Source organism: Oncorhynchus gorbuscha, linkage group LG05 (assembly GCF_021184085.1).
Source record: "Oncorhynchus gorbuscha isolate QuinsamMale2020 ecotype Even-year linkage group LG05, OgorEven_v1.0, whole genome shotgun sequence".
In the NCBI taxonomy this organism is placed as follows: domain Eukaryota; kingdom Metazoa; phylum Chordata; class Actinopteri; order Salmoniformes; family Salmonidae; genus Oncorhynchus; species Oncorhynchus gorbuscha.
The window spans coordinates 77,746,820-77,759,585 of NC_060177.1; the positions used below are offsets into that span (position 1 = coordinate 77,746,820).

Sequence of the window (12,766 nt, forward strand, 5' to 3'; positions counted from 1 at the left end):
CCAGGGTCGGTCACATGGCAAGGGGAAAAGGGAGTCCCAGGGCCCAATCCAATCACAACAAGCTAACCAGGTTACTGGGTTAACAGAATGGTATGGGCGTATAGCGGTCATTAAAAATATTCATGCGAGTAGACCGCTGATTGGTCAGCTGATCCTCCTCAGCAAGATGGCATCAGATACAAGTTTGAGGTGGGGGTTTGTGGGTTGTCTCCAATGTATGCTTTGGCCACAAATATGAGTATAGGATGAGTCAACAACATTATTTGGGTATGAGTTAACAGAATATTTCACTGAACAGTTAGCATACTTTAAGAAGTGGCCATGAAGGAGATACATCTAAACAACCCTTAGGCCAGGTGGTTGTTTTAAAAGAAACTGTGCTCAGATAACTAACCTGAAAAAAATAATGGAATCAACCATAAGGAAATAAAGGCTCCTCTACAACAGGAGAGTGTAGAGGCCTAGAGCTTTCTTCTTACATAGTGCCCAAATGGAGCCACAGAGACTCGAAGACAACATAGTCATGCAACATTTAAGTTCCAGATCATAAATCATGCACTTCTGTGAACTAAATACCTTTCATTCAATCAATGGAGAACAAACTGGATGAACTCCATCTTATCAACAGGACCTGAAGAACTGTAATATCCTATGTTTCTCAGAGTCGTGGCTTTATGGTAGAGTAGCCAGACTGAAGCCACTCTTCAGTAAAAGGCACATGACAGCCCGCTTGGAGTTTTCCAAAAGGCACCTAAAGGACTCTCAGACCATGAGAAACAAGATTCTCTGGTCTGATGAAACCAAGATGGAACTCTTTGGCCTGAATGCCAAGCGTCACATCTGGAGGAAACCTGGCACTATCCCTACGGTGAAGCATGGTGGTGGCAGCATCATGCTGTGGGGCTGTTTTTCAGCATCAGAGACTGGGAGACAAGTTAGGATCGAGGGAAAGATGAACGGCGCAAAGTACAGAGAGATCCTTGTTGAAAACCTGGAGCTAAGCACAAGCAAAATCCAAAATCTGCTTTTCACCAGACACTGGAAGGTGAATTCACCTTTCAGCAGGACAATACCTTAAAACACACGGCCAAATCTCCCCTGGAGTTGCTTACCAAGAAGTTGGTGAATGTTCCTGCGTGGCAGAGTCACAGTTTTGAATTAAATATTTGTGCAAAGATCTTAAGAGACTTACCCAGATAGACTCAGAGCTGTCATCGCTGCCAAAGGTTATTCTAACATGTATCGACTCTGGAGTGTGAATACTTTCGAAAATTAGACGTTTCGTATTTTATTTATTCTATTTATTTATTTATTTCTCTGTTTTCACTTTGTCTTTATGTGCATTGTGTGTAGACGGGCGGGGAAAAACAAAAACAATTTCATCCATTTTTGAATAAGACTAACCTTACAAAATGTGGAAAAAGTGAAAGGATCTGAATACATTCTGAAGACACTATCTACCTCAATTTCCTTGTAACCCTGAACATGGTACGTCCTCTATATAGCCAAGTTATCGTTACTCATCGTGTATGTAATTACTTTTATTATCACGTGCTGTTACTTTTCTATGACTTCTTTATTTTTCCTTCTCTCTGCATTGCTGGGAAAGGCCAGTAAGTAAACTTTTCACTGTTCGTAAACACCACATGTAGACTAAGCATGTGACGGATAAAAGGCTTTCATTTGACAATGCCTGAAATGTCAAAGCAGGCCCCTGAAGAACTGAAGAAGCTTTTGCTGAAGAAATGAAGCAGAGAAGTGAGGTTGTGTGTTCTCAATACACACATGTTCAATGTCACTGTCTTAGTCACAGGCAGAGACATTTCAACCCATGAACACGTACGCCAATTCTCATCCTCTCATGCACATGTGAGTGGTAACCCTAAACCTAGCCGAACTCTGCTAGCCAAACCGACCTTCGCTTGAACAACGAGAAAACAGCCGTAATAGAAATCTGTCATTCATTTTGACACAGTCAAATAAAAATATGTGCCTGAAAACGAGTCATCTCGTGGAATGACAACAAAGACTTTATAGAAGAATGCCTACTTTTGACCAATCACCGATGAAGGGGTGTAGACTTCAGATCCGAACTTCAGCTTGCACAAAAATGTTGTGCCCGAACAGTAAAAAAAAATAATAATAATAATTACCCAAGTCCAAACCTAACAAAAAAAAGTCACATAATGTCATCATAATATAAGCACAAACTCTTCTGAACTATTAAGTATGCGTACGCCTTAAGAGGTCACTGTTGTTTTTTCACCTGCTAATGAGGCTAGCCCCCCACACCACCTTCCTCCATCTTTCTCTCTGGAGTGATTTACCCCTTGCTGTGCCCATGACATAGTGCCCAAAGTTCAGCTCAATGCTGCTGATAAATAAAGGTGATTTATATGCGATATGAAGTCGATGTGAAGGCCTAAATTGGGATGAAATACAAACTGATGACACTACTGCTTGTGCACTCATTATTGCTGTATAAATGCTTAAGACATGGTTTACTAGGAGGCACACAAACGTGCACACCGCAAAAGCATGAAGTCAACTACTTTCAGATAACTGCAACATGATGTCATAGTCCACTCCGTAGCTCATAATTAGGGCCAGGAGTTTTGGGGCACTTTGAGGCATTGTGCATTTACAGGCTTTCCAGCATTGTCCACTAGTGTTGCTGTGGCCTCCAATCAATCAATCAATGGCTGTGTGTGTGGGGGGAGGGGGGGGCAGAGTGACAGCTGACAGCTGATCCTATTGCACTGATGAATGCAGGTATATTAGGGCTCTAGTAAAGGGACTCAAACCTGGGTCCAGCGATTGCCACTGGATTTCTCTCTCTCAAGCAAGTGAAATAGATAAAACAAAAGTTGTTTTTTTACAGTAAACACTACACTCAAAATGCCAAAGGATAGAGACATTTCAAATATATATATGTATGTGTATATATATATATTATACAGTGTTGTAACAATGTGCATATAGTTACTGAGTCTGTACATAGCCAATGCCATATATCATTTTTGTTTTGTCATGATTTGGTTGGGTCTAATTGTGTTGCTGTCCTGGGGCTCGCTCTCTCTCCATCTCTTCTACCCATTCTCTCCTTATACTGCATCCCCCATCCCTCCCCCTGGTCTATTCTTCAAACTCAGCATTGATGTACAGGGGGGTGATTAATGTCTTTGAGAAACAGATAAATAATCAGGAGACCAGGGGGCTGGTAGTTGCCCTTAGGGGAGTAAATATGGAGCATTTTATAGCTGTTCACTGGGGAGAGTACAGACTCATTCAACTAGATTAGCTTTTACACACAACAACCTCTGCCTTCTCGCTCTGTTCATGTACTGTCTTTCATCAACACCCCAATAGTACACACACACACACACTTTGGACAAATCCTCCAGCGGTTGACAGTCCCCTCCCTCCCATGTCACCCTGCTTTTAAGCCGTTCCTCCTGTGGCAGCCTATCCCCTGGGAGAAGATTGCATCTTTTATTTATCACTTTATTTTACCTGCAAAAATTTGGGGGGCGAAAATTGCAATCAGCACAACAGGCCCTCCTCCTGCTGAGGGTTCACCTGTCATCCTCCCTCTCCTTGCTAGCATGCAGAATGAGACAGACAACACACAAACTCCTCTTTCCATCCATCTCCCTCTTTTACACACACACACACACACACACACACACACACACACACACACACACACACACACACACACACACACACACACACACACACACACACCTCACCAAATCTGAACCAACACTCATTTGCTAACATGGCAACATAGCAGGCAGCACACAAATAAGCATTAATGCGAAGGAATCTGGTAAACAGCTACGAGCTGGTGGAGGGATACTGTTGTGCACAACATATGATCCAAGACCCAAAGAGCTGGAGAAATACAGATCCTCCTGAAGGGAGAGAACCAGGGGAGGAGGGACGGGGAAAGATCCTGCATATGTAATCAAGTTTGCAGATTGCATTAGAATTCAGATGAACTGGGGAGGGTAATGAAATTAAAATGCTGAAGTGTTTCCAAGGGTGGGGAGGCAGAGTGACAGCTGAGCCTATTGCACTGATGAATGCAGGAATATTATGGCTCTGGTAAAGGGAGGCAGGAGGGTTGAGGCCACAGCAGGCTAAATGCCTATATTTATTTAGACTCGATATCCTACAAATAATGCATTATGGAATAGGACGCATAACTGTGCGATATTGGCAATGGCATAGCCTACACTAGCTCGTGCCATCTCATAGCCTACTCATTTTCTCGTGCTTGGAAAAATCTCCCACGAAAGCTGAAAAGCAGTAGAAAAAAAAGCTTACATCTCACAAAAGGTGTTTGGCAAACAAAATAGAAGCGCTGTGGCTTTAAATCGCTGTCCCTCCCAACCATTCTACATATATACAATTTATCCAGTGGTGAACAGATATGGGGGCTTTTGTTTGGTTACCCATTGGAGGTGGACAGAAAGCTGAAAAGACAAACGATCACAAAAATATGAACAAAGTGCTATGCGTTCAAATGGGAACGGCTCAGGGCAATTGTATATGCGCACTGGGCAAAAACAAAGGGAAAACTGTTCGTTACTCTGCCCCCTTCACTGGAAATGACAGAATAGCATGGAATGAATGCGGGTAGATAATGTCAATTCTCTCTCCCACATGACAGATATACCAACGTGGGTTAGCTAACTGTTATTCCCCGGCAAGCATCATATTTCCCAGTAGCCTAGCGATAGATACTCACCGACTTGCAGTACGTTGTCCACCCAGCCGCCCTCCAGCAGAGTGACACCCCGTAGGAAAGGCAGCTGAGTCTCTTCATGATTTTCCCCGATAGTTCCACTCTCTTCTCCTCCGGCGTTGAACGAAGAATACATGCAGATCTCCTTTTCGCTCCTCGGAAAGGACCAGTACACGATCCTTCTCTGGACGGGTTCTGGAATACGTTCGAACCGTTCCTCCACCCGTTGGAAGGGCCACTTCTCCGCGACTCTCCGCGCCGCTATGTCTAGCAGCGATTCGGGGTTGTGTGTTTTTCCCGATCCCCCTGGAGCGGACCCCGGACCGCCACACAGTACTCCTCCAGCCCGCTGCCCCTGTCTGCATGCCGGGTTGTAGCCGGGCCTGCAGCAGAGCCGCTTGGCCGGGGGCTGCTGGACTCGCTCCGCCATGATTGCACCGCTGTAACTTGCAGCACAGTCTCCCCGATCATATAAACGGGATACGGAAGAGAAAAGGGCACTCCAACCGATTGTTTGCCGTACATGGAGAGACGACCCTTATTTGGAATAGTAGGCGGTTTCTTTTGGGTTCGGCGAAGTCCTTTGTGTTGTCAAATTAACCGAGATGGGTGGGATCCTTGGTCATCCTGGGCCGATTCCAGCGCACAAGTGTCGGTAAAAAAGGAGCTATAGGCGGAATTCCCAAACGTCGGCAAATCCTTTGTGAAGCCATTCCGGAGCGAGAAGGCGGGGCCCCAGTGTGTGGTGGTGGGGGATACTAAAAGACGAAAATACTCTGAAGTTTGTTAGTGTTTGAGTTTAAAGGCGGGGTCTTATCCAAGGGCGGTCTTATAGTTTCCCACAGGGGTTAAAGGGGCAAGAGTTGAAGCCGCATTTTTGGTATTGAAGAAGACATCTACAACCGTAGGCTCTCTCCTCTCAATAACATCACGAGTGACTGGGTTGTTTTCTTAGCAAGTTCAGAGGGCTCAACTGTCAGTGAGGGAGAGGGCGTGGGAGGAACGTAAAGGAGATGGACGGCTCGTCCATTCTCTAATCATTTTATCAATAAGGGCCTTATTCAATTAACAATGGCCTCTCTCTTTTTCTGTCTAATGAACAAAAGTAAATACCAAGAATACATTCCAACATTGCATTCTAGCTCAAGGACTCACATGCACACACGTTTCACAAAAGTGCCTTCATTTTCTTTTCCTGTTTTGTAAGTTAACTGGGGTACCTTTTTATGAATGCCCATATTTATAAAGGGTTTGTGAATAGATTAACGTTATAACTAGCCTATAGGCCTAGACTTTGGTATAGGCTGATAGAATAACATGCTGTGTTGAAACAATAGGCTGGTTTAGAAATGGAACCATAAATACTTATATTTGTCCAGTTCGTAGCAGCCTTTTCATCCATCTCACAGCTCAAGCACCAACATGACTGAGTAAAAAAAATGTTATATTACTGATTAAATAAGGAATATTCTGTTAACAACTTACCAATACATATCATTTGTAAAGTCAACTAAGCTTAGGCCCAGAAAGGTTCACATTCCAAGTGGGCAAATCATAATTTGATCTAACTCTCTGCTTGGTATGTGCATTTGCCTGTCTGGTTGTCCTGCATGCGTTTCAGGCGAACCCCCTCTCCTCCCCTGTGTGCAGAAGCCTTTGAACTGCAGGTGTGACCAACCCCGATTTGGTTTCAATACTTCCACACAGGAAGTTCAGACAGCCTGATGCTCCTTTGTTGTGAAGTTCAACTTGTTATTTTCTCATTAAATATCAGAAAACTGGTGACCAAAACTTTTGGCCATCGATTCAAATGACATTTAACACTGCCTTCTACGGTTTAAACTCAAATAAACAAACACTGATGCAGATAATGTTACATAGGCCTGCGTTTTGAGCACTTTCCAACATTGGCCTACCCCAAACAATTGTCAAAACAGCATGGTCTCAAGATGGTTGCCTTCAAAGAAGCACACTTGTAACCAGTGTTGGGGAGTAATGAACTACATGTAGTTCCACCAGTAAGTTAACTACATTTTGCAGCAGATTGGTGGTAGTTTAACTCATTTCAAATCTAGGTAGTGTTTTCAGTAGTTAAATGTTTTTGCCAGTAGCTAACTATTGGAACTGCACTACTTTTTTTCCAAAAATAAAATATGGGGGAAGTAGGCAATCATTTCCTTTTGCAACACATTTGCCGAATTCTAATTCTCATTGGAAATGTAGTTGTGTTTAATAGGCTAATTTACACCTTATGTTAACATATGACCGCAAAATGATTTGTTCTTGCAATTTGTAGTCATTGACATTTCAGATTTACACATGATCATTTTTCAGAAAGTCATTTGGAGGTAGTGAACTACTTTTTCAAAGTAACTTTACTTAAGTAAATTATATTTACCTTAAGGGTAGCTTAAATAAAAGTTGTTCCTTTTAATGTTGAAATAAACATGTCTCCAACCCCCTGATCACACAATCACAAACTGAAATATATGTGCGTCAGGGGAGGATGACTCATAATAATGTCTGGAATGGCGAGAATGAAATAGCATCGAACACATGGGAAGCCATGTGTTTGGTGTATTAGTTACCATTCCACTGATTCCACTCCAGACATTACCACGAGCCCGTTCTCCCAAGTTAAGCTGCCACCAACCTCCTGTGGTGTGTGTACATTGTATAATCAATTAGTGAGAGAGAGCCTCAAATATCACATAATATTTGTATATCTACTCTATTGTTGATAATAGAGCCTCCCACAATGCAGGCGATTGACTGCAGCATGAAGTTGGTTAACAGCAAATGCTGAAACTTGCAGTGAATTGCAGTCAAAACTTCAAATCAAATCAAACTTTATTTGTCACATGTGGGGTCATAGTAGTACAATAGTACCAAACAAATGGGGGGGGGTCAATGTAATATTCCGGTGGCCATTTGATTAGTTGTTCAGCAGTCTTATGGCTTGGGGGTAGAAGCTGTTAAGGAGTCTTTTGGTCCTAGACTTGGCGCTCTGTGCGGTTGCAGACTTGGCGCTCTGTGCGCTTGCCGTGCGGTTGCAGAGGAAACAATCTATGACTTGGGTGACTGGAGTCTCGGACTATTTTATGGGCTTTCCTCTGACACCGCCTATTATATAGGTCTTGGACTGCAGGAAGCTTGGCCCCAGTGATGTACTGGGCCGTACGGACTACTCTCTGTAGCACCTTGAGGTCAGATGCCGAGCAGTTGCCATACCAGGCGGTGATGCAACCATGCTCTTGATGGTGCAGCTGTAGGACATTTTGAGGATCTGAGGACCCATGCCAAATCTTTTCAGTCTCCTGAGGGGGAAAAGGTTTTGTCGTGCCCTCTTCACGACTGTCTTGGTGTGTTTGGACCATGATAGATCGTTGGCGATCTTCATGCAGTCGACATTTAGGTGCAAGTCAGACAATTTTTATTCCCACAATGCAACACACTTTGAAAGTCAGTGACTAACGATGGTCACCGACTTGACAAAAGTGATCCACTCAAAAGCACCCAATAGGCCATGTTCGATAGCATCAAATCCATGATGTATTGTTGGTAAATGGTGACTGAATGAGCTACAAATAATAATGATTAGCGTGATTTGAGTAGTAGACGGCACAATATATATATATTTATATATTTATATATAAGCATTTGTGTTTAGTGAATCTGCCAGATCAGAGGTAGCAGAGATGACCAGGGATGTTCTCTTGATACGTGTGAGAATTTGACAATTTTCCTGTCCTGCTAAGCATTTGTAATGTAATGAGTACTTTTTGGTGTCAGTGAAAATGTATGGAGTAAAAAGTAGATTATTTTCTTTAGGAATGCAGTGGAGTAAAAATGGTCAAAAATAGTAAAGTACAGATACCCCCCAAAACTACTTAAGTAGTATTTTACTACTTTTTTTCTTAAGTACTTTACACAACTCTCAGTCAATCAGCAGTCGCCTGTACTATCGGCTTCAACATCGAACAATACCAATTTTGGTACCTATAATACAATACACTTTGAAAGGTAGTGACCGACGATTGTCACCGACTTGACAAAAGTGATCAGCTCAAGACCATCAAATCCATGATGCATTGTGGGTAAATGGTGATTGACTGACTGATCTACAATGTCGAACAAGCCCACTTTTGGTCCAGTAGTGCAACACAATGAAAAGCGGCTTGACAAAAGGGATCTGCTCAAACGCACGCATGAACTTTCTTGAATTTGTCTAGAGTATGAAGTCACTGGTATCCTTCTATCACAATAAAACTACAATTCCATACATGCCATGCCAGGCTGTACACGTCATAACCACGAGCAAGAACCAACTTCCTGGTGTTAGGGTGCCGGATCAGCGTGGGATAAAAACAAAAATCTCTGTTAAGTGAGTATGTTAACTTAATTATACCACTGTTATATAGCCTTGATTTAAATAGTTGTCGCTGTGTTTACTGCGAAACTAGATCAAAGTTGCTAGGGCGATGAGGCTGTTTTACAATGCAAATAAGCTAGCTAGCTACCTACCTAACGTTAGCGTAATTGATTACAGACGCTAACTGAGTTTGTTATGTAGCTAACGGTTAGTGGCTAAGCTAATGTTAGTTGTAAAGAGGCAATCTGTCTTTTGCTTCTCCAGTACTAAAGTAATGTGTATATTCAGTGCGTTGTGCATAGGCTATTTCATGCTCATGGAATAACTATTTTGGGCGTGGAACTATCTGTGGTTGAGACTTTAAAATTACAGAGGCAGTTTGACTGTTTTCCACTTGTATACCAGTACACGGTAGGTATGTAATCTAGCATACAAGACATCCAATGTAAACATAACATTGGTTAGATTTGAAATTAAAAGATGTCACCAGATTCTGAAACTGTGTGGGTGAAGCAACAGAGCCTAGGCTACTTCCATTTGACATTTTAAGTAATTTATAGCAGAGGCTCTTATCCAGAGCAACTTACAATTAGTGCAGTCATCTTAAGATAGGTGAGACCGCATCATTCGTATAAAGTACATTTCCCCTCAACAATTTATCAAAGTCGGTGCTAGTAGGAAAAGATAAGTGTGTTTATTTTGGGGGGGAGTAGCAGCACCTGTTGGTGGTGAGTAAATTGTACCCAGTCAGCAGTTTAATGTTCAGCAGGGCAACAGTGTGTAGGCAGTGGCAATGTATTGTTGCTAGCTTCTTATGTTTAAATAATAAACCTTCTCCTTGTTCCAGGTTTGGGATTAGAGGTGCTGTTGGCGATCAGGATGATTGACATGCGGGCGTGGGCGGAGTACCTGGTGGAATGGGCGGCCAAGGACCCGTACGGCTTTCTGACCACTGTCATCCTGGCACTTACACCCCTCTTCATCGCCAGCGCCCTGTTGTCGTGGAAATTGGCCAAGATGATTGAAGTGCGCGATCGCGAACAGAAGAAGAAACAGAAACGTCAGGAGAATATCGCCAAGGCCAAGCGGACCAAGAAAGACTGAGCTGTGGAGGGAGAAATAATAGCTACAGTACACAGCTATGCTCAACACTCTCTTCACTTGCAACACTGCTCCCCCTCGCCTCCTCAACCCAGTCCAGTGCAGGACCACAGACCATCACTCCTGTCCAGTGTAGGAAGGATTGTAGGCCCTACATGGTGGCCTTACAGAGCTGAGAGGGAACTGTATAGACAGAGGAGGCTCATTTGATTGGGCGATCAGCGTGTGAACCGGGATTCTGATTATGGGGGTGTTGCAGTACTTAGCATTCCATTTGTAACAACTCCATTCCAATGATTTCATAAACTACTTTGATTGTTTATCTCCATTTTAAATGACTTGTTAAATTTCTGAATCACTTGCATGTTTTTATTAAATGAAGATCTAAATAAAATAGGCTTGTAATTTCTTGCAAAACATAATTCCCCATAACCCTGCCTGTATGACGCTTAATTGAAAACGGTTGAGTTCCGACCTGACTTGATGCGCAGGCATTGTACTGCATCAACCACTGGTTTTATGTCATCAACTGTTCAGTCGGGCATAGACTGCTATATCATAGCTGATAATTAAACACCTATCCAATTGTTTTGAGATCTGGTATGAACTCGGGCAGGAACTTGACCAAGATGTGTTCCAGGCAGTTGTCATGCATGGGCTTCATGTAGTTAAAAACAATATTTGGTTAAAAGGTTTGTAGTGTCAGATGATGAGGTGTATATCATACATATGTAAAGACATTTTTAAAAATGTGTCACACTGAAAATATTTATATGTATGCCATTTGGGCAAACACTTTATCCAAATCAACTTACAATAGTGTGTGCATACCTTTTTATATGGGTGGCCCCAGCGGGAATCAAACCCACCATTATGACATTGCAATTGCCATGATCTACCAACTGAGAAACACTACCACCTACTTGCCAGCAATTACATCACATCCCAGTTTGCTCAAGCCTGGTAGTTTAATTTACAATCCACAAAAAAATCATCAAATATACCTTGATTACCTACAACACAACTTGTATACAAAGCCTTTATAGTTGGAGATCAGAAAATGTGTCTTCTACACCCCATGAATGCCACGCGCTATATCAAGTATTCCCCGATTCAACACAAAAGGTTTTTCATGTAAGAGAGCTCCCATTAGTATACATCATGTCTGTTGTATTCATTACTGCAAACCGTAATATAACGTGTTGTGGTTGGAAACCACTTATGTCAAACTTGTTTGAAATGACCGGTTTCCATTGCCAAGCATTTTGCTAAGGTGTGCACTAATGAATACGATCCAGTCCACCTTCCAGCCCCAAGTTCCCTATACTAAAGGAGAGGGATTATGAAGCTTCCTTCCTCTACCTTGCTGCTTTCAATTGACCAGTCTTTTCAGGTGGGTCACTGAACAATGGTGGTGAGGATGGAAGGAAACTTGTGAAGTTCTGTTTCGTGTATATACTGTGCTGTGTGTGTGTACCATTGTGTGCGTTAGGTAACAGTATCATGGCAAGGAAATAAGGATCCAAACATAGGCAGACATTTCTTAATAAGGTAAACAGTTCACACAACAGCAGGTTTTTAAAAGACCATAGAGTTCAGACTGCTTCAGGTTTTATGTTTTACCCTGGAAATTCTAGTATCGCAATACTGTTTTTTTGTGTGTGTGTGTGTGTGTATATCTTGGCTGTGGGTGTCCAGGAGTCAGGCTGGAATATGTTAGCTGTTCTGACATGCTCCTCGCTGGTCACTGGCTAGCCGAAGCTGAAGGCGGCATGGCACTGGGCTATGGTCTGAGTAGGCCAAGCCACCAGCCCCTCCTCGTACTCCTTAGGAAGCAGCTGTCTCTCTCCTCCACCTCCCTCGCCTTGCCTTCTGTGTGCTCCCTGTAGTTCTGGTTCCTCACCAGCTACTGTGAAGGGCGCGCACACACACACAAATCAAATTTATTTATATAGCCCTTCGTACATCAGCTGATATCTCAAAGTGCTGTACAGAAACCCAGCCTAAAACCTCAAACAGCAAGCAATGCAGGTGTAGAAGCACGGTGGCTAGGAAAAACTCCCTAGAAAGGCCAAAACCTAGGAAGACACCTAGAGAGGAACCAGGCTATGTGGGGTGGCCAGTCCTCTTCTGGCTGTGCCAGGTGGAGATTATAACAGAACATGGCCAAGATGTTCAAATGTTCATAAATGACCAGCATGGTCGAATAATAATAAGGCATAACAGTTGAAACTCTAGCAGCAGCACGGCCAGGTGGACTGGGGACAGCAAGGAGTCATCATGTCAGGTAGTCCTGGGGCATGGTCCTAGGGCTCAGGTCCTCCGAGAGAGAGAAAGAAAGAAAGAATTAGAGGAAAGCACACTTAAATTCACACAGGACACCGAATAGGACAGGAGAAGTACTCCAGATATAACAAACTGACCCTAGCCCCCCGACACATAAACTACTGCAGCATAAATACTGGAGGCTGAGACAGGAAGGGTCAGGAGACACTGTGGCCCCATCAGAGGACACCCCCGGACAGGGCCAAACAGGAAGG

At 43.1% G+C, this 12,766-nt stretch overlaps 2 protein-coding genes across 2 annotated transcripts in view; one reads left to right on the forward strand and one right to left on the reverse strand.

The window, feature by feature from the left end:
• Window positions 1-5,545, reverse strand: part of LOC124036527 (zinc finger SWIM domain-containing protein 6-like) — an 80,059-nt gene extending 74,514 nt beyond the window's left edge. Inside the window, exon 1 of the mRNA XM_046351222.1 lies at window positions 4,757-5,545. Within this exon, the coding sequence (XP_046207178.1) occupies window positions 4,757-5,183 (427 nt within the window). The 5' untranslated portion in view covers window positions 5,184-5,545. The remainder of the gene's footprint in view (window positions 1-4,756) is intronic.
• Window positions 5,546-8,954: 3,409 nt separating this feature from the next.
• LOC124035259 (small integral membrane protein 15-like) lies at window positions 8,955-10,813 on the forward strand. The gene is made up of 2 exons (XM_046348706.1): window positions 8,955-9,137; window positions 9,973-10,813. The coding sequence occupies exon 2, from the start codon at window positions 10,005-10,007 to the stop codon at window positions 10,227-10,229; it is 225 nt and encodes a 74-aa protein (XP_046204662.1). The 5' UTR covers window positions 8,955-9,137; window positions 9,973-10,004; the 3' UTR covers window positions 10,230-10,813.
• The last annotated feature ends 1,953 nt before the right edge of the window (window positions 10,814-12,766 follow it).

Bases quoted from the DNA above. Each gene is read 5' to 3' on its own strand.
- LOC124035259 (XM_046348706.1), top strand. From the start codon at position 10,005: ATGATTGACATGCGGGCGTGGGCGGAGTACCTGGTGGAATGGGCGGCC.